Below are 25,383 nucleotides of genomic sequence, written 5' to 3'. Positions count from 1 at the left end.
GAGGGAATGAGTCGGAGACTCCAAATTTGCTATGGTGATAGTTCAGGCTGTCCTCTATCACTGTGCCAATTTGTATAAGTTTCCCGCAAACGGTTCTATAGGCTGCCATAGACGCCCAGTCGGAAGAAAAAGAAAAAGAAAATATAGCTGCAAGCAGCAATCACCGGGGCCAAGCGCAAGCAAGACGACAAGACATGCCAAAGTGGCTGGAAGTGAGAGACCAACTGCAGCAAGGAGCAATTGAAGACATTTAAAGATGAATTTTGGCAAAATGGTTGAAAAATCACATACATTAACTAAAAATATGATTATCACTTTCGACCAATAGGTGGCGCAGTTACGAAACTGATGTGATGTGGTCAGAGTGAAGTGACAATGACACTTACAAAGTTTGGTGTCAATATGTCAAGGCATTGCAGATATAAAGCCTGAATAGTCATTTTGGCATCATGCCTCAACTTTGCCACTGCGGTATACGAAAACGGTTTCGTCTATCAACACGAAATCCATAACTTTTACTCGGCACGGTCTGGAGATGACACGATCCGATTTTGGTGAAAATCGGACCTTCGGTCTAGGAGGAGTTCGAAAAAGTAGGTTTTAAAAGAAAATAAAGATGGCGGACAGGAAGTTTGGCTGACTATGGCAAAATTGGTATCTATGTTTTCAGCATAACCCAAGGAATCTATTGAGATCAGTGTCATTACTATAGGCAAATTTATTCAAAAGTTATTAGCATTTTTGGAAATTTCATTATAACTTTTGACCAAAAGGTGGCGGTGTCTCATAAATTTTTGAGTACCTTTAGGGCGTTGTACTGATGACCCATACTGAGTTTCGTAACGATACGTTCATGCGTTCATAAAATACAGCATTTTAGCACATAATTCAAAATGGCCGACAGCCAAAATGGCCGATATGGGAAAATTGGATATCAGTCAACTCAGCACGACGCCCTGAATCTAACGAGACCACTTTTGTGATTTTTGGACAAACCGTTCAGAAGTTATAAGCAAAAACATAAATTCTTCATATCTCCGGACCAGTAGGTGGCGCTGTGCCGAAACGCAGCATGTAGCCTCAAGTCATGCTTGTGATGACATGTACCAAATTTGGTCTGAATCCGATAAAGCGTTGTGGAGATACGGCCTTACGTCTGTTTTCGCAAGCGCTACGTAAAATTTATTTGCGCGGTATTCGAGAACGGTAATTCGAATCAACTTGAATTCCATAACTTTTGGTCGTCAAGGTCTGGAGATGATCTGGTTCATTTTTCGTGAAATTCGGAGCAACGGCCTAGGAGGAGTTCGAAAAAGTAGGTTTTTCGGAAAATTCAAAATGGCGGGAAAACTATTATGACGGAAAATGACGTCATAGGGTGCAGTCGAATCGTCATGAGCTCAGGAATCAGAGGAAAAAAGAATTTTGTTTCTAGCCCTTGTGGTTCAAAAGTTATTAGCATAAACATGAGTGAAACTTTGGACAGCTGGTGGCGCTAGAGGGAATGAGTTGGAGACTCCAAATTTGCTATGGTGATAGTTCAGGCTGTCCTCTATCACTGTGCCAATTTGTATAAGTTTCCCGCAAACGGTTCTATAGGCTGCCATAGACGCCCAGTCGGAAGAAAAAAAAGAAAAAAAAGAAAAAGAAAAAGAAGAAGAATAAGAACGGGAACAGATACAATAGGTGCCCGCACCTTCAGTGCTTGGCCCCTAAAAAAAGAAAAAGAAGAATAAGAACGGGAACAGATACAATAGGTGCCCGCACCTTCAGTGCTTGGCCCCTAAAAAGAAGAAGAAATATAGCTGCAAGCAGCAATCACCGGGGCCAAGCGCAAGCAAGACGACAAGACATGCCAAAGTGTCTGGGAGTGTGAGACCCACTGCAGCAAGGAGCAATTAAAGACATTTGAAGATGAATTTTGGCAAAATGGTTGAAAAATCACATACAATAACTAAAAATATGATTATTACTTACGACCAATAGGTGGCGCAGTTACGAAACTGATGTGATGTGGTCAGAGTGAAGTGACAATGACACATACAAAGTTTGGTGTCAATATGTCAAGGCATTGCAGATATAAAGCCTGAATAGTCATTTTGGCATCATGCCTCAACTTTGCCACTGCGGTATACAAAAACGGTTTCGTCTATCGACACGAAATCCATAACTTTTACTCGGCACGGACTGGAGATGACACGATCCGATTTTGGTGAAAATCGGACGTTCGGTCTAGGAGGAGTTCGAAAAAGTAGGTTTTAAAAGAAAATAAAGATGGCGGACAGGAAGTTTGGCTGACTATGGCAAAATTGGTATCTATGTTTTCAGCATGACCCAAGGAATCTATTGAGACCAGTGTCATTGCTATAGGCAAATTTATTCAAAAGTTATTAGCATTTTTGGAAATTTCATTATAACTTTTGACCAAAAGGTGGCGCTGTCTCATAAATTTTTGAGTACCTTAAGGGCGTTGTACTGATGACTCATACTGAGTTTCGTAACGATACGTTCATGTGTTCATAAAATACAGCATTTTAGCACATAATTCAAAATGGCCGACAGCCAAAATGGCCGATATGGGAAAATTGGATATCAGTCAACTCAGCACGACGCCCTGAATCTAACGAGACCACTTTTGTGATTTTTGGACAAACCGTTCAGAAGTTATAAGCAAAAACATAAATTCTTCATATCTCCGGACCAGTAGGTGGCGCTGCGCCGAAACGCAGCATGTAGCCTCAGGTCATGCTTGTGATGACATGTACCAAATTTGGTCTGAATCCGATAAAGCGTTGTGGAGATACGGCCTTACGTCTGTTTTCGCAAGCGCTACGTAAAATTTATTTGCGCGGTATTCGAGAACGGTAATTCGAATCAACTTGAATTCCATAACTTTTGGTCGACAAGGTCTGGAGATGATCTGGTTCATTTTTCGTGAAATTCGGAGCAACGGCCTAGGAGGAGTTCGAAAAAGTACGTTTTTCGGAAAATTCAAAATGGCGGGAAAACTATTATGACGGAAAATGACGTCATAGGGTGCAATCGAATCGTCATGAGCTCAGGAATCAGAGGAAAAAAGAATTTTGTTTCTAGCCCTTGTGGTTCAAAAGTTATTAGCATAAACATGAGTGAAACTTTGAACAGCTGGTGGCGCTAGAGGGAATGAGTTGGAGACTCCAAATTTGCTATGGTGATAGTGCAGGCTGTCCTCTATCACTGTGCCAATTTTCATAAGTTTCCCGCAAACGGTTCTATAGGCTGCCATAGACGCCCAGTCGGAAGAAAAAAAAGAAAAAATATAGCTGCAAGCAGCAATCACCGGGGCCAAGCGCAAGCAAGACGACAAGACATGCCAAAGTGGCTGGGAGTGTGAGACCCACTGCAGCAAGGAGCAATTAAAGACATTTGAAGATGAATTTTGGCAAAATGGTTGAAAAATCACATACAATAACTAAAAATATGATTATCACTTTCGACCAATAGGTGGCGCAGTTACGAAACTGATGTGATGTGGTCAGAGTGAAGTGACAATGACACATACAAAGTTTGGTGTCAATATGTCAAGGCATTGCAGATATAAAGCCTGAATAGTCATTTTGGCATCATGACTCAACTTTGCCACTGCGGTATACGAAAACGGTTTCGTCTATCGACACGAAATCCATAACTTTTACTCGGCACGGTCTGGAGATGACACGATCCAATTTTGGTGAAAATCGGACGTTCGGTCTAGGAGGAGTTCGAAAAAGTAGGTTTTAAAAGAAATTAAAGATGGCGGACAGGAAGTTTGGCTGACTATGGCAAAATTGGTATCTATGTTTTCAGCATAACCCAAGGAATCTATTGAGATCAGTGTCATTACTATAGGCAAATATATTCAAAAGTTATTAGCATTTTTGGAAATTTCATTATAACTTTTGACCAAAAGGTGGCGCTGTCTCATACATTTTTGAGTACCTTTAGGGCGTTGTACTGATGACCCATACTGAGTTTCGTAACGATACGTTCATGCGTTCATAAAATACAGCATTTTAGCACATAATTCAAAATGGCCGACAGCCAAAATGGCCGATATGGGAAAATTGGATATCAGTCAACTCAACACGACGCCCTGAATCTAACGAGACCACTTTTGTGATTTTTGGACAAACCGTTCAGAAGTTATAAGCAAAAACATAAATTCTTCATATCTCCGGACCAGTAGGTGGCGCTGCGCCGAAACGCAGCATGTAGCCTCAGGTCATGCTTGTGATGACATGTACCAAATTTGGTCTGAATCCGATAAAGCGTTGCGGAGATACAGCCTTACATCTGTTTTCGCAAGCGCTACGTAAAATTTATTTGCGCGGTATTCGAGAACGGTAATTCGAATAAACTTGAATTCCATAACTTTTGGTCGTCAAGGTCTGGAGATGATCTGGTTCATTTTTCGTGAAATTCGGATCAACGGCCTAGGAGGAGTTCGAAAAAGTAGTTTTTTTGGAAAATTCAAAATGGCGGGAAAACTATTATGACGGAAAATGACGTCATAGGGTGCAGTCGAATCGTCGTGAGCTCAGGAATCAGAGGAAAAAAGAATTTTGTTTCTAGCCCTTGTGGTTCAAAAGTTATTAGCATAAACATGAGTGAAACTTTGGACAGATGGTGGCGCTAGAGGGAATGAGTCGGAGACTCCAAATTTGCTATGGTGATAGTTCAGGCTGTCCTCTATCACTGTGCCAATTTGTATAAGTTTCCCGCAAACGGTTCTATAGGCTGCCATAGACGCCCAGTCGGAAGAAAAAGAAAAAGAAAAAAAAGAAAAAGAAGAATAAGAACGGGAACAGATACAATAGGTGCCCGCACCTTCAGTGCTTGGCCCCTAAAAAGAAGAAGAAATATAGCTGCAAGCAGCAATCACCGGGGCCAAGCGCAAGCAAGACGACAAGACATGCCAAAGTGGCTGGGAGTGTGAGACCCACTGCAGCAAGGAGCAATTAAAGACATTTGAAGATGAATTTTGGCAAAATGGTTGAAAAATCACATACAATAACTAAAAATATGATTATTACTTACGACCAATAGGTGGCGCAGTTACGAAACTGATGTGATGTGGTCAGAGTGAAGTGACAATGACACATACAAAGTTTGGTGTCAATATGTCAAGGCATTGCAGATATAAAGCCTGAATAGTCATTTTGGCATCATGCCTCAACTTTGCCACTGCGGTATACAAAAACGGTTTCGTCTATCGACACGAAATCCATAACTTTTACTCGGCACGGACTGGAGATGACACGATCCGATTTTGGTGAAAATCGGACGTTCGGTCTAGGAGGAGTTCGAAAAAGTAGGTTTTAAAAGAAAATAAAGATGGCGGACAGGAAGTTTGGCTGACTATGGCAAAATTGGTATCTATGTTTTCAGCATGACCCAAGGAATCTATTGAGACCAGTGTCATTGCTATAGGCAAATTTATTCAAAAGTTATTAGCATTTTTGGAAATTTCATTATAACTTTTGACCAAAAGGTGGCGCTGTCTCATAAATTTTTGAGTACCTTAAGGGCGTTGTACTGATGACTCATACTGAGTTTCGTAACGATACGTTCATGTGTTCATAAAATACAACATTTTAGCACATAATTCAAAATGGCCGACAGCCAAAATGGCCGATATGGGAAAATTGGATATCAGTCAACTCAGCACGACGCCCTGAATCTAACGAGACCACTTTTGTGATTTTTGGACAAACCGTTCAGAAGTTATAAGCAAAAACATAAATTCTTCATATCTCCGGACCAGTAGGTGGCGCTGCGCCGAAACGCAGCATGTAGCCTCAGGTCATGCTTGTGATGACATGTACCAAATTTGGTCTGAATCCGATAAAGCGTTGTGGAGATACGGCCTTACGTCTGTTTTCGCAAGCGCTACGTAAAATTTATTTGCGCGGTATTCGAGAACGGTAATTCGAATCAACTTGAATTCCATAACTTTTGGTCGACAAGGTCTGGAGATGATCTGGTTCATTTTTCGTGAAATTCGGAGCAACGGCCTAGGAGGAGTTCGAAAAAGTACGTTTTTCGGAAAATTCAAAATGGCGGGAAAACTATTATGACGGAAAATGACGTCATAGGGTGCAATCGAATCGTCATGAGCTCAGGAATCAGAGGAAAAAAGAATTTTGTTTCTAGCCCTTGTGGTTCAAAAGTTATTAGCATAAACATGAGTGAAACTTTGAACAGCTGGTGGCGCTAGAGGGAATGAGTTGGAGACTCCAAATTTGCTATGGTGATAGTGCAGGCTGTTCTCTATCACTGTGCCAATTTTCATAAGTTTCCCGCAAACGGTTCTATAGGCTGCCATAGACGCCCAGTCGGAAGAAAAAAAAGAAAAAATATAGCTGCAAGCAGCAATCACCGGGGCCAAGCGCAAGCAAGACGACAAGACATGCCAAAGTGGCTGGGAGTGTGAGACCCACTGCAGCAAGGAGCAATTAAAGACATTTGAAGATGAATTTTGGCAAAATGGTTGAAAAATCACATACAATAACTAAAAATATGATTATCACTTTTGACCAATAGGTGGCGCAGTTACGAAACTGATGTGATGTGGTCAGAGTGAAGTGACAATGACACATACAAAGTTTGGTGTCAATATGTCAAGGCATTGCAGATATAAAGCCTGAATAGTCATTTTGGCATCATGACTCAACTTTGCCACTGCGGTATACGAAAACGGTTTCGTCTATCGACACGAAATCCATAACTTTTACTCGGCACGGTCTGGAGATGACACGATCCAATTTTGGTGAAAATCGGACGTTCGGTCTAGGAGGAGTTCGAAAAAGTAGGTTTTAAAAGAAAATAAAGATGGCGGACAGGAAGTTTGGCTGACTATGGCAAAATTGGTATCTATGTTTTCAGCATAACCCAAGGAATCTATTGAGATCAGTGTCATTACTATAGGCAAATATATTCAAAAGTTATTAGCATTTTTGGAAATTTCATTATAACTTTTGACCAAAAGGTGGCGCTGTCTCATACATTTTTGAGTACCTTTAGGGCGTTGTACTGATGACCCATACTGAGTTTCGTAACGATACGTTCATGCGTTCATAAAATACAGCATTTTAGCACATAATTCAAAATGGCCGACAGCCAAAATGGCCGATATGGGAAAATTGGATATCAGTCAACTCAACACGACGCCCTGAATCTAACGAGACCACTTTTGTGATTTTTGGACAAACCGTTCAGAAGTTATAAGCAAAAACATAAATTCTTCATATCTCCGGACCAGTAGGTGGCGCTGCGCCGAAACGCAGCATGTAGCCTCAGGTCATGCTTGTGATGACATGTACCAAATTTGGTCTGAATCCAACAAAGCGTTGTGGAGATACGGCCTTACGTCTGTTTTCGCAAGCGCTACGTAAAATTTATTTGCGCGGTATTCGAGAACGGTAATTCGAATAAACTTGAATTCCATAACTTTTGGTCGTCAAGGTCTGGAGATGATCTGGTTCATTTTTCGTGAAATTCGGATCAACGGCCTAGGAGGAGTTCGAAAAAGTAGGTTTTTTGGAAAATTCAAAATGGCGGGAAAACTATTATGACGGAAAATGACGTCATAGGGTGCAGTCGAATCGTCGTGAGCTCAGGAATCAGAGGAAAAAAGAATTTTGTTTCTAGCCCTTGTGGTTCAAAAGTTATTAGCATAAACATGAGTGAAACTTTGGACAGCTGGTGGCGCTAGAGGGAATGAGTCGGAGACTCCAAATTTGCTATGGTGATAGTTCAGGCTGTCCTCTATCACTGTGCCAATTTTCATAAGTTTCCCGCAAACGGTTCTATAGGCTGCCATAGACGCCCAGTCGGAAGAAAAAGAAAAAGAAAAAAAAGAATATAGCTGCAAGCAGCCATCACGGGGCCAAGCGCAAAAGCAGACGACGAGATATGCCTACATGGCTGAAAGTGTGAGACAAACTGCAGCAAGGAGCAATTAAAGACATTTGAAGATCAATTTTGGCAAATTGGTTGAAAAATCACATACATTAACTAAAAATATGATTATCACTTTCGACCAATAGGTGGCGCAATTACGAAACTGATGTGATGTGGTCAGAGTGAAGTGACAATGACACTTACAAAGTTTGGTGTCAATATGTCAAGGCATTGCAAATATAAAGCCTGAATAGTCATTTTGGCATCATGCCTCAACTTTGCCACTGCGGTATATGAAAACGGTTTCGTCTATCGACACGAAATCCATAACTTTTACTCGGCACGGTCTGGAGATGACACGATCCGATTTTGGTGAAAATCGGACGTTCAGTCTAGGAGGAGTTTGAAAAAGTAGGTTTTAAAAGAAAATAAATATGGCGGACAGGAAGTTTGGCTGACTATGGCAAAATTGGTATCTATGTTTTCAGCATAACCCAAGGAATCTATTGAGACCAGTGTCATTACTATAGGCTAATTTATTCAAAAGTTATTAGCATTTTTGGAAATTTCATTATAACTTTTGACCAAAAGGTGGCGCTGTCTCATAAATTTTTGAGTACCTTTAGGGCGTTGTACTGATGACCCATACTGAGTTTCGTAGCGATACGTTCATGCGTTCATAAAATACAGCATTTTAGCACATAATTCAAAATGGCCGACAGCCAAAATGGCCGATATGGGAAAATTGGATATCAGTCAACTCAGCACGACGCCCTGAATCTAACGAGACCATTTTTGTGATTTTTGGACAAACCGTTCAGAAGTTATAAGCAAAAACATAAATTCTTCATATCTCCGGACCAGTAGGTGGCGCTGCGCCGAAACGCAGCATGTAGCCTCAGGTCATGCTTGTGATGACATGTACCAAATTTGGTCTGAATCCGATAAAGCGTTGTGGAGATACGGCCTTACATCTGTTTTCGCAAGCGCTACGTAAAATTTATTTGCGCGGTATTCGAGAACGGTAATTCGAATCAACTTGAATTCCATAACTTTTGGTCGTCAAGGTCTGGAGATGATCTGGTTAATTTTTCGTGAAATTCGGAGCAACGGCCTAGGAGGAGTTCGAAAAAGTAGGTTTTTTGGAAAATTCAAAATGGCGGGAAAACTATTATGACGGAAAATGACGTCATATGGTGCATTCGAATCGTCATGAGCTCAGGAATCAGAGGAAAAAAGAATTTTGTTTCTAGCCCTTGTGGTTCAAAAGTTATTAGCATAAACATGAGTGAAACTTTGGACAGCTGGTGGCGCTAGAGGGAATGAGTTGGAGACTCCAAATTTGCTATGGTGATAGTTCAGGCTGTCCTCTATCACTGTGCCAATTTTCATAAGTTTCCCGCAAACGGTTCTATAGGCTGCCATAGACGCCCAGTCGGAAGAAAAAGAAAAAGAAAAAAAAGAATATAGCTGCAAGCAGCCATCACGGGGCCAAGCGCAAAAGCAGACGACGAGATATGCCTACATGGCTGAAAGTGTGAGACAAACTGCAGCAAGGAGCAATTAAAGACATTTGAAGATCAATTTTGGCAAATTGGTTGAAAAATCACATACATTAACTAAAAATATGATTATCACTTTCGACCAATAGGTGGCGCAATTACGAAACTGATGTGATGTGGTCAGAGTGAAGTGACAATGACACTTACAAAGTTTGGTGTCAATATGTCAAGGCATTGCAAATATAAAGCCTGAATAGTCATTTTGGCATCATGCCTCAACTTTGCCACTGCGGTATATGAAAACGGTTTCGTCTATCGACACGAAATCCATAACTTTTACTCGGCACGGTCTGGAGATGACACGATCCGATTTTGGTGAAAATCGGACGTTCAGTCTAGGAGGAGTTTGAAAAAGTAGGTTTTAAAAGAAAATAAATATGGCGGACAGGAAGTTTGGCTGACTATGGCAAAATTGGTATCTATGTTTTCAGCATAACCCAAGGAATCTATTGAGACCAGTGTCATTACTATAGGCTAATTTATTCAAAAGTTATTAGCATTTTTGGAAATTTCATTATAACTTTTGACCAAAAGGTGGCGCTGTCTCATAAATTTTTGAGTACCTTTAGGGCGTTGTACTGATGACCCATACTGAGTTTCGTAGCGATACGTTCATGCGTTCATAAAATACAGCATTTTAGCACATAATTCAAAATGGCCGACAGCCAAAATGGCCGATATGGGAAAATTGGATATCAGTCAACTCAGCACGACGCCCTGAATCTAACGAGACCATTTTTGTGATTTTTGGACAAACCGTTCAGAAGTTATAAGCAAAAACATAAATTCTTCATATCTCCGGACCAGTAGGTGGCGCTGCGCCGAAACGCAGCATGTAGCCTCAGGTCATGCTTGTGATGACATGTACCAAATTTGGTCTGAATCCGATAAAGCGTTGTGGAGATACGGCCTTACATCTGTTTTCGCAAGCGCTACGTAAAATTTATTTGCGCGGTATTCGAGAACGGTAATTCGAATCAACTTGAATTCCATAACTTTTGGTCGTCAAGGTCTGGAGATGATCTGGTTAATTTTTCGTGAAATTCGGAGCAACGGCCTAGGAGGAGTTCGAAAAAGTAGGTTTTTTGGAAAATTCAAAATGGCGGGAAAACTATTATGACGGAAAATGACGTCATATGGTGCATTCGAATCGTCATGAGCTCAGGAATCAGAGGAAAAAATAATTTTGTTTCTAGCCCTTGTGGTTCAAAAGTTATTAGCATAAACATGAGTGAAACTTTGGACAGCTGGTGGCGCTAGAGGGAATGAGTTGGAGACTCCAAATTTGCTATGGTGATAGTTCAGGCTGTCCTCTATCACTGTGCCAATTTTCATAAGTTTCCCGCAAACGGTTCTATAGGCTGCCATAGACGCCCAGTCGGAAAAAGAAAAAAAAGGAAGAAGAATAAGAACCGGAACAGATACAATAGGTGCCCGCACCTTCAGTGCTTGGCCCCTAAATATAGCTGCAAGCAGCCATTACGGGGCCAAGCGCAAAAGCAGACGACGAGATATGCCTACATGGCTGAAAGTGTGAGACAAACTGCAGCAAGGAGCAATTAAAGACATTTGAAGATGAATTTTGGCAAAATGGTTGAAAAATCACATACAATAACTAAAAATATGATTATCACTTTCGACCAATAGGTGGCGCAGTTACGAAACTGATGTGATGTGGTCAGAGTGAAGTGACAATGACACTTACAAAGTTTGGTGTCAATATGTCAAGGCATTGCAGATATAAAGCCTGAATAGTCATTTTGGCATCATGCCTTAACTTTGCCACTGCGGTATACGAAAACGGTTTCGTCTATCGACACGAAATCCATAACTTTTACTCGGCACGGTCTGGAGATGACACAATCCGATTTTGGTGAAAATCGGACGTTCGGTCTAGGAGGAGTTCGAAAAAGTAGGTTTTAAAAGAAAATAAAGATGGCGGACAGGAAGTTTGACTGACTATGGCAAAATTGGTATCTATGTTTTCAGCATAATCCAAGGAATCTATTGAGATCAGTGTCATTACTATAGGCTAATTTATTCAAAAGTTATTAGCATTTCATGAAAATTCGTTACAACTTTTGACCAAAAGGTGGCGCTGTCTCATAAATTTTTGAGTACCTTTAGGGCCTTGTACTGATGACCCATACTGAGTTTCGTAACGATACGTTCATGCGTTCATAAAATACAGCATTTTAGCACATAATTCAAAATGGCCGACAGCCAAAATGGCCGATATGGGAAAATTGGATATCAGTCGACTCAGTATGACGCCTTGAACCTAACGAGACCACTTTTGTGATTTTTGGACAAACCGTTCAGAAGTTATAAGCAAAAACATAAATTCTTCATATCTCCGGACCAGTAGGTGGCGCTGCGCCGAAACGCAGCATGTAGCCTCAGGTCATGCTTGTGATGACATGTACCAAATTTGGTCTGAATCCGATAAAACGTTGTGGAGATACGGCCTTACGTCTGTTTTCGCAAGCGCAACGTAAAATTAAATTGGGCGGTATTCGTGAACGGTTTGACAAATCAACTTGAATTCCATAACTTTTGGTCGTCATGGTCTGGAGATGATCTGGTTCAATTTTCGTGAAATTCGGAGCAACGGCCTAGGAGGAGTTCGAAAAAGTAGGTTTTTTGGAAAATTCAAAATGGCGGGAAAACTATTATGACGGAAAATGACGTCATATGGTGCAATCGAATCGTCGTTAGCTCAGAAATCAGAGGAAAAAAGAATTTTGTTTCTAGCCCTCGTGGTTCAAAAGTTATTAGCATAAACATGAGTGAAACTTTGGACAGCTGGTGGCGCTAGAGGGAATGAGTTGGAGACTCCAAATTTGCTATGGTGATAGTTCAGGCTGTCCTCTATCACTGTGCCAATTTTCATAAGTTTCCCGCAAACGGTTCTATAGGCTGCCATAGACGCCCAGTCGGAAGAAAAAGAAAAAAAAGAAAAAGAAGAATAAGAACCGGAACAGATACAATAGGTGCCCGCACCTTCAGTGCTTGGCCCCTAAAAAAGAAGAATAAGAACGGGAACAGATACAATAGGTGCCCGCACCTTCAGTGCTTGGCCCCTAAATATAGCTGCAAGCAGCCATTACGGGGCCAAGCGCAAAAGCAGACAACGAGATATGCCTACATGGCTGAAAGTGTGAGACAAACTGCAGCAAGGAGCAATTAAAGACATTTGAAGATGAATTTTGGCAAAATGGTTGAAAAATCACATATATTAACTAAAAATATGATTATCACTTTCGACCAATAGGTGGCGCAATTACGAAACTGATGTGATGTGGTCAGAGTGAAGTGACAATGACACTTACAAAGTTTGGTGTCAATATGTCAAGGCATTGCAGATATAAAGCCTGAATAGTCATTTTGGCATCATGCCTCAACTTTGCCACTGCGGTATACGAAAACGGTTTCGTCTATCGACACGAAATCCATAACTTTTACTCGGCACGGTCTGGAGATGACACGATCCGATTTTGGTGAAAATCGGACGTTCGGTCTAGGAGGAGTTCGAAAAAGTAGGTTTTAAAAGAAAATAAAGATGGCGGACAGGAACTTTGATTGACTATGGCAAAATTGGTATCTATGTTTTCAGCATAACCCAAGGAATCTATTGAGATCAGTGACATTACTATAGGCAAATTTATTCAAAAGTTATTAGCATTTTTGGAAATTTCATTATAACTTTTGACCAAAAGGTGGCGCTGTCTCATAAATTTTTGAGTAACTTTAGGGCGTTGTACTGATGACCCATACTGAGTTTTGTAACGATACGTTCATGCGTTCATAAAATACAGCATTTTAGCACATAATTCAAAATGGCCGACAGCCAAAATGGCCGATATGGGAAAATTGAATATCAGTCAACTCAGCACGACGCCCTGAATCTAACGAGACCACTTTTGTGATTTTTGGACAAACCGTTCAGAAGTTATAAGCAAAAACATAAATTCTTCATATCTCCAGGCCAGTAGGTGGCGCAGCGCCGAAACGCAGCATGTAGCCTCAGGTCATGCTTGTGATGACATGTACCAAATTTGGTCTGAATCCGATAAAGCGTTGCGGAGATACAGCCTTACATCTGTTTTCGCAAGCGCTACGTAAAATTTATTTGCGCGGTATTCGAGAACGGTAATTCGAATCAACTTGAATTCCATAACTTTTGGTCGTCAAGGTCTGGAGATGATCTGGTTCATTTTTCGTGAAATTCGGAGCAACGGCCTAGGAGGAGTTCGAAAAAGTAGGTTTTTCGGAAAATTCAAAATGGCGGGAAAACTATTATGACGGAAAGTGACGTCATAGGGTGCAGTCGAATCGTCATGAGCTCAGGAATCAGAGGAAAAAAGAATTTTGTTTCTAGCCCTTGTGGTTCAAAAGTTATTAGCATAAACATGAGTGAAACTTTGGACAGCTGGTGGCGCTAGAGGGAATGAGTTGGAGACTCCAAATTTGCTATGGTGATAGTTCAGGCTGTCCTATATCACTGTGCCAATTTTCATAAGTTTCCCCCAAACGGTTCTATAGGCTGCCATAGACGCCCAGTCGGAAGAAAAAGAAAAAAAAGAAGAAGAAGAACCGGAACAGATACAATAGGTGCCCGCACCTTCAGTGCTTGGCCCCTAAATATAGCTGCAAGCAGCAATCACCGGGGCCAAGCGCAAGCAAGACGACAAGACATGCCAAAGTGGCTGGGAGTGTGAGACCCACTGCAGCAAGGAGCAATTAAAGACATTTGAAGATGAATTTTGGCAAAATGGTTGAAAAATCACATACAATAACTAAAAATATGATTATCACTTTCGACCAATAGGTGGCGCAGTTACGAAACTGATGTGATGTGGTCAGAGTGAAGTGACAATGACACATACAAAGTTTGGTGTCAATATGTCAAGGCATTGCAGATATAAAGCCTGAATAGTCATTTTGGCATCATGCCTCAACTTTGCCACTGCGGTATACGAAAACGGTTTTGTCTATCGACACGAAATCCATAACTTTTACTCGGTACAGTCTGGAGATGACACGATCCGATTTTGGTGAAAATCGGACGTTCGGTCTAGGAGGAGTTCGAAAAAGTAGGTTTTAAAAGAAAATAAAGATGGCGGACAGGAACTTTAATTGACTATGGCAAAATTGGTATCTATGTTTTCAGCATAACCCAAGGAATCTATTGAGATCAGTGTCATTACTATAGGCAAATTTATTCAAAAGTTATTAGCATTTTTGGAAATTTCATTATAACTTTTGACCAAAAGGTGGCGCTGTCTCATAAATTTTTGAGTACTTTTAGGGCGTTGTACTGATGACCCATACTGAGTTTCGTAACGATACGTTCATGCGTTCATAAAATACAGCATTTTAGCACATAATTCAAAATGGCCGACAGCCAAAATGGCCGATATGGGAAAATTGGATATCAGTCGACTCAGCACGATGCCCTGAATCTAACGAGACCACTTTTGTGATTTTTGGACAAACCGTTCAGAAGTTATAAGCAAAAATATAAATTCTTCATATCTCCGGACCAGTAGGTGGCGCTGCGCCGAAACGCAGCATGTAGCCTCAGGTCATGCTTGTGATGACATGTACCAAATTTGGTCTGAATCCGATAAAGCGTTGTGGAGATACGGCCTTACGTCTGTTTTTGCAAGCGCTACGTAAAATTTATTTGCGCGGTATTCGAGAACAGTAATTCGAATCAACTTGAATTCCATAACTTTTTGTCGTCATGGTCTGGAGTTGATCTGGTTCAATTTTCGTGAAATTCGGAGCAACGGCCTAGGAGGAGTTCGAAAAAGTAGGTTTTTTGGAAAATTCAAAATGGCGGGAAAACTATTATGACGGAAAATGACGTCATAGGGTGCAATCGAATCGTCGTGAGCTCAGGAATCAGAGGAAAAAAGAATTTTGTTTCTAGCCCTTGTGGTTCAAAAGTTATTAGCATAAACATGAGTGAAAATTTGGACAGCTGGTGGCGCTAGAGGAAATGAGTTGGAGACTCCAAATTTGCTATGGTGATAGTTCAGGCTGTCCTCTATCACTGTGCCAATTTTCATAAGTTTCCCGCAAACGGTTCTATAGGCTGCCATAGACGCCCAGTCGGAAGAAAAAGAAAAAAAAGAAGAAATATAGCTGCAAGCAGCAATCACCGGGGCCAAGCGCAAGCAAGACGACAAGACATGCCAAAGTGGCTGGAAGTGTGAGACCAACTGCAGCAAGGAGCAATTGAAGACATTTAAAGATGAATTTTGGCAAAATGGTTGAAAAATCACATACAATAACTAAAAATATGATTATCACTTTCGACCAATAGGTGGCGCAGTTACGAAACTGATGTGATGTGGTCAGAGTGAAGTGACAATGACACATACAAAGTTTGGTGTCAATATGTCAAGGCATTGCAGATATAAAGCCTGAATAGTCATTTTGGCATCATGCCTCAACTTTGCCACTGCGGTATACAAAAACGGTTTTGTCTATCGACACGAAATCCATAACTTTTACTCGGCACGGTCTGGAGATGACACGACCCGATTTTGGTGAAAATCAGACGTTCGGTCTAGGAGGAGTTCGAAAAAGTAGGTTTTAAAAGAAAATAAAGATGGCGGACAGGAAGTTTGGCTGACTATGGCAAAATTGGTATCTATGTTTTCAGCATAACCCAAGGAATCTATTAATATCAGTGTCCTTACTATAGGCAAATTTATTCAAAAGTTATTAGCATTTTTGGAAATTTCATTATAACTTTTGACCAAAAGGTGGCGCTGTCTCATAAATTTTTGAGTACCTTTAGGGCGTTGTACTGATGACCCATACTGAGTTTCGTAACGATACGTTCATGCGTTCATAAAATACAGCATTTTAGCACATAATTCAAAATGGCCGACAGCCAAAATGGCCGATATGGGAAAATTGGATATCAGTCGACTCAGTATGACGCCCTGAACCTAACGAGACCACTTTTGTGATTTTTGGACAAACCGTTCAGAAGTTATAAGCAAAAACATAAATTCTTCATATCTCCGGACCAGTAGGTGGCGCTGTGCCGAAACGCAGCATGTAGCCTCAGGTCATGCTTGTGATGACATGTACCAAATTTGGTCTGAATCCGATAAAGCGTTGTGGAGATACGGCCTTACGTCTGTTTTCGCAAGCGCTACGTAAAATTTATTTGCGCGGTATTCGAGAACGGTAATTCGAATCAACTTGAATTCCATAACTTTTGGTCGTCAAGGTCTGGAGATGATCTGGTTCATTTTTCGTGAAATTCGGAAAAACGGCCTAGGAGGAGTTCGAAAAAGTAGGTTTTTCGGAAAATTCAAAATGGCGGGAAAACTATTATGACGGAAAATGACGTCATAGGGTGCAGTCGAATCGTCATGAGCTCAGGAATCAGAGGAAAAAAGAATTTTGTTTCTAGCCCTTGTGGTTCAAAAGTTATTAGCATCAACATGAGTGCAACTTTGGACAGCTGGTGGCGCTAGAGGGAATGAGTTGGAGACTCCAAATTTGCTATGGTGATAGTTCAGGCTGTCCTCTATCACTGTGCCAATTTGAATAAGTTTCCCGCAAACGGTTCTATAGGCTGCCATAGACGCCCAGTCGGAAGAAAAAGAAAAAGAAATATAGCTGCAAGCAGCAATCACCGGGGCCAAGCGCAAGCAAGACGACAAGACATGCCAAAGTGGCTGGGAGTGTGAGACCCACTGCAGCAAGGAGCAATTGAAGACATTTAAAGATGAATTTTGGCACAATGGTTGATACATTAACTAAAAATATGATTATCACTTTCGACCAATAGGTGGCGCAGTTACGAAACTGATGTGATAATGTCAGAGTGAAGTGACAATGACACATACAAAGTTTGGTGTCAATCTGTCAAGGCATTGCAGATATAAAGCCTGAATAGTCATTTTGGCATCATGCCTCAACTTTGCCACTGCGGTATACAAAAACGGTTTTGTCTATCGACACGAAATCCATAACTTTTACTCGGCACGGTCTGGAGATGACACGATCCGATTTTGGTGAAAATCGGACGTTCGGTCTAGGAGGAGTTCGAAAAAGTAGGTTTTAAAAGAAAATAAAGATGGCGGACAGGAAGTTTGGCTGACTATGGCAAAATTGGTATCTATGATTTCAGCATAACCCAAGGAATCTATTGAGATCAGTGTCATTACTATAGGCAAATTTATTCAAAAGTTATTAGCATTTTTGGAAATTTCATTATAACTTTTGACCAAAAGGTGGCGCTGTCTCATAATCTTTTGAGTACCTTTAGGGCTTTGTACTGATGACCCATACTGAGTTTCGTAACGATACGTTCATGCGTTCATAAAATACAGCATTTTAGCACATAATTCAAAATGGCCGACAGCCAAAATGGCCGATATGGAAAAATTGGATATCAGTCAACTCAACATGACGCCCTGAATCTAACGAGACCACTTTTGTGATTTTTGGACAAACCGTTCAGAAGTTATAAGCAAAAATAGCCTTTTTTCATATCTCCAGACCAGTAGGTGGCGCTGCGCCGAAACGCAGCATGTAGCCTCAAGTCATGCTTGTGATGACATGTAGGAAGTTTGGTTTGAATACGATTAAGCGATGCGGAGATACAGCCTTATGTCTGTTTTCGCAAGCGCTACGTAAAATTTGTTTGCGCGTTTATCGAAAACGGTTTGACGAATCAACTTGAATTCCATAACTTTTTGTCCCCACAGCCTGAAGATGATCTGGTGCAATTTTGGTGCAAATCGGACAAACCGTCTAGGACGAGTTTGCAAAAGAAGGTTTTTTGGACAATTCAAAATGGCGGCCATATTTTTATGACGGAAAATGACGTCATAGGGTCCAGTCGAATCGTCGTGAGCTCAGGAATCAGAGGAAAAAAGAATTTTGTTGATAGGCCTTACGGTTTAAAAGTTATTAGCATAATATAAGTGAAACTTTGGACAGGTGGTGGCGCTAGAGGGAATGAGTTAGAGACACCAAAATTGGTGCAATTACTGTTGGGAATGTCCTCTATCAGAATGTCAAACCGGAACAACTTTCCCGCATACGCTTCTATGGGCTGCCATAGACGCCCAGTCGGAAGAAGCAGAATAATAATAATAATAATAATAATAATAAGAACCGGAACGAAAACAATAGGTGCCTCCGCACTTTCAGTGCTTGGCCCCTAAAAAGAAGAATAAGAACGGGAACAGATACAATAGGTGCCCGCACCTTCAGTGCTTGGCCCCTAATAAGAACGGGAACAGATACAATAGGTGCCCGCACCTTCAGTGCTTGGCCCCTAAAAAAAGAAAAAGAAGAATAAGAACGGGAACAGATACAATAGGTGCCCGCACCTTCAGTGCTTGGCCCCTAATAAACTCATAAAGAAGGCAGGCTCTGTTGTGGGGAGTGTGTTACCCACTTTAGAGGTGATAGAATGATTGGGAAACTTTCTCTTATGACTAATGACTGTCATCCTCTTAATGAAATATCTCGAGCTTTTGTGAGTACCCATAGCTCAAGATTAATTAATCCACGCTGCCATAAAGAGCGTTTTAGAAAGTCTTTTTTTCCAACCGCAATTAGATTTTATAATCAGTGTTATATAAGATGATATACTTTATTTTTTTAATTTTTTTTTATCCTGTTCGTATAATCATAATGCTTTGAAAGGAGTATTATATATGCATCTCTGCAAAAAGCTTCTGGGGAAAAACACTTTAAGCATCCTTGATAAACTTCCAGAGGTAAAGATGTTAGAAGTTGCACGATTCATGACTGATAAACATTAGTAATACTAAAAAGCGGTTTAAATACACCGGATGACCAGAGGTGAACGCAATAATGAGAGAATCAGGCATAAAATGGGCCATTGGGTTATTGCACTGTGAAGAGGGCGTCACATGAAGGGTTGCTCCAAATGACGCTGCGGTCACACTAGAGTTTGAGCACACAACATTTCTACACACTCGTCCTATAACGTCACAGTCTGCGGTGCCTTTAAAGAAAATATTCAAAATATAATATATAAAATCCAATCCACTACAATCCTGCAGATTTTAATTTTGCGTTCTTTTAATTCAGTTTTATTTCAAGATGTCACGGCGTGCTGTATTCATTTCTACTGGTCACAAGTCTTCATGTGATATGAATTTGCAGGTTGGAGTTCACTAAAACCTGAACTTTGGATTGAAGCGAAATACACATGAGCTTGTATAAATGTAAATAGAACAATTCCTTTTGATGTGATAAATGACATTTATATGTAGAAGCTTCCTTCAGTTGTGTCCTGGCTACATTACGGGACACACTGGCTTAACTTTAAGCCCTTCAGAGTGAGTAGGGCACAGAAATGCTCAACTTTACCATTGCACCCAATAATTCCCTGTATCTATTAAAAACAATGAAAAACCCCGGATTTGAAGATACATGAAGAGACAGGGTTCAACCTTGTGAATGAAGAGGCGCAGGGCGGTGAAGACGTGTCTGAGGGTGGTGGTGGACTGGTTGATCTGGAAGAACAGCATGTACGTGTCCAACACTTTCTTCATCAGCGAGTTCTGCCCTTCGTCGTGCAGCAGCTGCTTCTGTAGCGGAGGAGAGGAGCAGGAGATGGGCATGTGTCTTTACTGTCAGATACACACTCACAGAATGGCTGCATCACACACTGAGTGTTTCCTAAACAGTATTTGCATTGATTATACTCGCAAACAAGACTCTGAATTTTGCAGTGATTTTAATGGACTTGATTTTTGGCCTAAACACATTTAGTAGCCTAGCATCTTTAATTTATATCAGAATTGACATTGAACTTAAGTTAATGTTGGCATATGCAGCTTGACATAATCTTGAGGCATTATTTCATAAAAACGGTAAGCTGTGAATTAATTTTATTTGGAAATACTTTTGTTGCGAAAGTATTTGAAGTACTTTTGTCCACCCAATCAGAGTCCGTGCAGGACAGCAGTTTTTTGTCAAGTGAGAAGAAAAAGATACAATGGAGAAAACATCTTTACACAGGCATCAATTTTCAAAATGACTAAAAAAAGGCACATTTTGTTCCGCTCAAACAGAAAAAACTCTTTGATATTCATTAAAAATGTATATGTTGGAAACATTTAGTACTTTACATTTTTAAGTATTTCTTATTAACATGTTACATCACCTGGCAATTTTATAGTCTTAAAATCAAATTGTAGAAAATTAACATTTTATTTAAAATCTAAATTGCCCTGTATTTTAAAATATTAAAAAAATATTTTCTCCTCTTTATCAACTCAGACATCTTCACTTGTCATTGATCCATATGAAAATAATTACATATTTTCAAATAATTTCTTCCTGTGTTCCTCTTTGTGCACACATATTCACATATTGAGTTTTTATTTTATTTTTTAGATATTAGGAGTTTTTAATAAGTAAATTATCAAGCACAAATCCCAATTCACATACTTACTGCAAAAAATGCTTTTCTTAGTATTTTTGTCTTGTTTCCAGTCCAAAATCTAAAAACTCTTAAATCACGAAGCAGAGAAGTAAAACGACGTAAGATATTATATCTTGTTTTCTGAAAGAAAAATCTAAGCTAAGCGAGGTTTGTCTTGTTTTCCATTTGAATCAGATAATTTTTCTTACCCCATTGGCAGACACAAGCTCCCTTAATTGTTGAATATTGTTGAAAATAAAGTTTTCTTCTTCTTTAGAAAACAAGATATAATATAATGTCATTTTATTTAATAAATGCTTCTTGATTTTTAGACAATTGGACTGGAAACAAGACAAAAAAACTAAGAACTTTTTTTTGCTTTATGTTCAGAGTGTATTTTGGGATATATTTCCATGTCATTAAAGGTTATGAGTATACCTTGTGATGATGAACAAACAGGTCCAGAACGTCCAGCACGGTCAGCGCTACTTCAGTAGAAAGGTTCGCCTCGATGTCTGTAGGGTTGGCGTTTTCTCCGTCAGGAGCATTTCCATCTAAACACACATTACAGTTGTTTTAATTTCTCATGAACCTCTCAACAACCAAAACATGTCCAGATCATATGCATTGACTTTTCATTAATCTGAAACCCACAGCAGAAGTGTATTGAGTGTACCTGTGTCCATCATATGCAGCAGTTTGGGGTTTGCGAGGGCGTTCTTCCCCCGGATGATGGGCATGGTCTGGGAGCGCGCGTGTCTGTGCCCGTCCGGAGCGGACAGAATCCTGCCGGGAACGACAGCATTCGGGATTAAACAGAGGAGTGACCGCAACAACAGAATCACACTTGTCTTGACAATAGCAGAGAGATCCTCCCTCTATTCCTGTTTACAGACTGTCCAGGGAATCTTGAAAATAATTGGCTCTTATTAAACTGTGAATACCTGTGCAGTTTTAAAACATTTTAGCTAAAAATTAAACACTAAATAGCCATTCACTTTCTTTGCACCAACATAAATATCAAGTATATCAGGAGGTGAATGAGAGACAAACATGATTCCCACACTGAAGACATCTGTGGAAAGACATGATGAACTATGATATTTACACAGGACGGATCCGCTTTATATGAAGTGTCTTTAAGCACGGTGTGCTAATATTTAAAGGAGTCATTATTCACTTATTTTCTATATATAAAGCTGGATATATATATATATATATATATAATATCCAACTTTATTTCCCAAACATAAAGTACACTCACAAAAAAACAATATATAGCAAATCTCCATTGCCTAATTTTTTTATTTAGTCAGAAAATGCACCTATATTATTGCCCAGCTCTTTATATAAAGTTGGATATAGTCACATATATCCAACTCAATATCTTTATGCCTTATATTCACATTTAGCAGAGATAATATAGTTTACATTTTGTGGCGATAAGCAATCACTTATCGTCACAAAATGTAAACTATATTATCTCTGCTAAATGTGAATATAAGGCATAAATATATTAAGAAATTATATTTTCTGTAAAGCTGCTTTGAAAGCATGTGTATTGTGAAAATATGTAACTAAATTTGATTTGACTTGACTTATTGTGTACATACTGTACATGTTTACTTGTATTTAAAAACACCTGCATGTAATTACATCTGCAATTAATAATGTAATTATTACACTATGATTACACTCTTGACCTCTACCCCATAACCAACCCTTAACCCGAACCATGTCCCGAAACCGGTCCCGTATCCCACCTCAGAAGCTGCAACGGTCTTTTGCAATACAACAAGTACATTTTTAAAGACACCTAATATAAAGTGGGACCCACACGGACAAATGCTTTGTGAATGTGTGGCTACTGTATGTGTTAGGGTGTTATAACCAGGATTAAAACCCTTTAGCTAAGAAATGCAATTATTAGTTCTATTGCACACATGGTGTTACGTGGCTTTGGGGAGCTCAGTGTAGACCGGTTAGGTGTTTACCATTGGGGTAGGAGCCCTGAAGACTGGTAGGACACGTTAGACCCCTTCAGGGTGCCATTGTTCTGTGTGGCCTGAGCCAGCTTAACCGCGGCCGCTAGCTTCCTGCGCACACAACCAGCCAATCAGAGCAGGGTTAATGCCAACCTCCATCCCAAACCACCCCGCTCACGCCATTACAGACAGAAAACCAAAGCCAAGCTTTAGGGGAGTGTTGAAGAGCAGGAAAGGCAAGTGTGTATTGTGATATTAAATGGCAAAAGTTAAACGTCTCATGCTGGTTTTTGATAGAGATTGCTGAATGACTATCTGTGTCTGACAGTGAGAATGTGGATTTATGTGTGGAAGCCAGACAGAGGAAAACATGGAAACAGAGAGTGTGATGAGGAAGACATGTACGATATAACATTATATAATAATGGAAATAGCAAGTAGACCAACTCAACACAAACACAGATACAATTTCATTCATGAGAACGAGGTCAGACACTATAGGCTATTACTCACACATATTCTACAGCTGTCATTAATAATAATAATAACCTACTAATAAGCAATATTTCCTATGGTTTATTGAGTGGACATTTCAGACACCTGAGCAAAAATATTCCTCATATCAGAGCTGTCCAGCATTCACACAAAAAATGGTTACATCATGCAGTTGTAACTTTAACTTTGATTTGACATTTTATGTTAGTGATTTAGTGATTTTACAAATCATGGTCACACTTTAGTTTAGGGTTCAATTCTCACTATTAACTAAGTATTAACTATGACTTTTACCTCAATAAACTCTGAATTACGGCTTATTAAAAGTTAGTAAGGTTGTTAAGTTCAGGTGTTGGATAGGATTATGGGATGTAGAATATAATATAGTCATGCAGAATAAGACATTAATATGTGCTTTATAAGTACTAATAAAATCCTATATCCTAGTAATATGCTTGCTAATAAGCAACTAGCCAATAGTGAGAATTGGATCCTAAACTAAAAGTGTTACCAAAATCATATCCTATCATATCATAACCAAAGTCAAAATCAAAAAGTCACACAGCCTATTTTATGAAGGTAGAGCTATAAGCAGTTTGTGTGAACGCTGTGCAAAACAAGCGAGATCACGAGAGCAGTGCTGGACTTCAAGCTGAACAGGAGGATCTCAAAGTTTCAAAGTCTGCTGTTTTTGTTGATATTCATTTATAGAAAATATGCAGAGCAGTGAGTCACCTGGACCAGGAGTGAAAACCACTGAAGAAGAGTAACATTTGAAATCTTGTGTTCAAAATTTTTATCTAAACCTGAAAAAAATGAACTCTCATGATTTACAAAAGGTTAAAACAAATTATGTGGCAAAATTAATCATAAATATTAAGACTCTGCATTCTAATTACAGTGATCATAATCAAGTCAGTTAGTGACTGATCATGTTATGCTAGGATCAGGTTACAAAAGTGACATTTGTTCATTTTTCCAATTAAACTTCAATGAAGTTTTCATAAAATATGTAATATGTTCTTTCATAAAATATGAAGTTAAAATATAAAACTTATAGTAGCAAACTTGGAAGCATAAAAGACAGTGACTTCTTCAAAAATGTGTTTTGTTACTGAATATTATTTCGAAGCACAAAAGATGAGAATAAAAACAGTGCTCTCGTATGATATAAAGAAGAGAAAAGAAAAGATGCCTCCTACATTCATGTAGATTTACTGCAGCACACGTAAAACACTTCTGACCGAGGAGAGATCTTACCTGGCAATGTGGCGCTTTCCAAGGAAGCGGAAGTGTTGGAGACATAGTCTGTTTAAAAGAGAGATACGTAAAACAGTGGAAACACACAGCGACTTCTCTTCCATTCCTGTCTTGAAGTTCATCCATTTATTGGTCTTTATGAAAAGAGTCACTTACTCCAGGATATTGAAGAAATCACTGATCTCCTGGTGAATCGCTCGATGCCAGTATGAAACCATCACCTCTGCAAAAATCATCCTCAGAACATTGTAAAATATGTCACAGGCCATTACATATGATACTGTATGAGATATGAATATGTGCAGTAGACATCATCTTTCAAGGTTTGGTGTTTTAGGAGACTCACCCTCTGAAATGGTCTTCATAATGTGCAGGAAACATATGAGCAGACTTCTGGTCTCCGCCTGATCCAGTTTGTCAAAGCGTGAACCAAATCCAATTAGAGACTGGGGCCTGGCAACCTGAAAACAGTAATCACAGTCATTCTATTGTTACACAAGTCAGAGTTCACATACAAAGTTCTCTCATGAAACTCTAGATGGGAAGGCTGATCTGCTGATTTCTCTATAGAGTACAGATGATAAGTTCCTTCTGTATTAGCATCCAATGAGCTCGCTGCTCAACCTTCAAATATTTGGTTAGCATCGGCTGTGTGCATGTGTGTATTGGCAGTAGCAAGTGCCATACTTTCTCTGCAGCAGCATCAATAACCAAC

The 25,383-nt window shown here is 39.8% G+C and overlaps 1 protein-coding gene across 4 annotated transcripts in view; it reads right to left on the bottom strand.

Moving 5' to 3' along the window:
• The window catches only part of dock10 (dedicator of cytokinesis 10), a 179,092-nt gene that overhangs the window by 35,436 nt on the left and 118,273 nt on the right, over positions 1–25,383 (bottom strand). For all 4 annotated transcript variants that reach the window (XM_079611252.1, XM_079611254.1, XM_079611253.1 and 1 more), the window contains 7 exons: positions 25,015–25,129; positions 24,825–24,891; positions 24,669–24,716; positions 22,923–23,024; positions 21,605–21,714; positions 21,367–21,482; positions 19,952–20,089 (listed from right to left, as the gene is read on the bottom strand). In XM_079611252.1, coding sequence (XP_079467378.1) covers positions 19,952–20,089; positions 21,367–21,482; positions 21,605–21,714; positions 22,923–23,024; positions 24,669–24,716; positions 24,825–24,891; positions 25,015–25,129 — 696 coding nt within the window. The remainder of the gene's footprint in view (positions 1–19,951; positions 20,090–21,366; positions 21,483–21,604; positions 21,715–22,922; positions 23,025–24,668; positions 24,717–24,824; positions 24,892–25,014; positions 25,130–25,383) is intronic.

This window comes from Phoxinus phoxinus, assembly GCF_949152265.1.
Source record: "Phoxinus phoxinus genome assembly, chromosome: 4".
In the NCBI taxonomy this organism is placed as follows: Eukaryota; Metazoa; Chordata; class Actinopteri; order Cypriniformes; family Leuciscidae; genus Phoxinus; species Phoxinus phoxinus.
The sequence above is the reverse complement of the archived record's forward strand: the minus strand, read 5'-3'. Positions and strand labels throughout refer to the sequence as shown.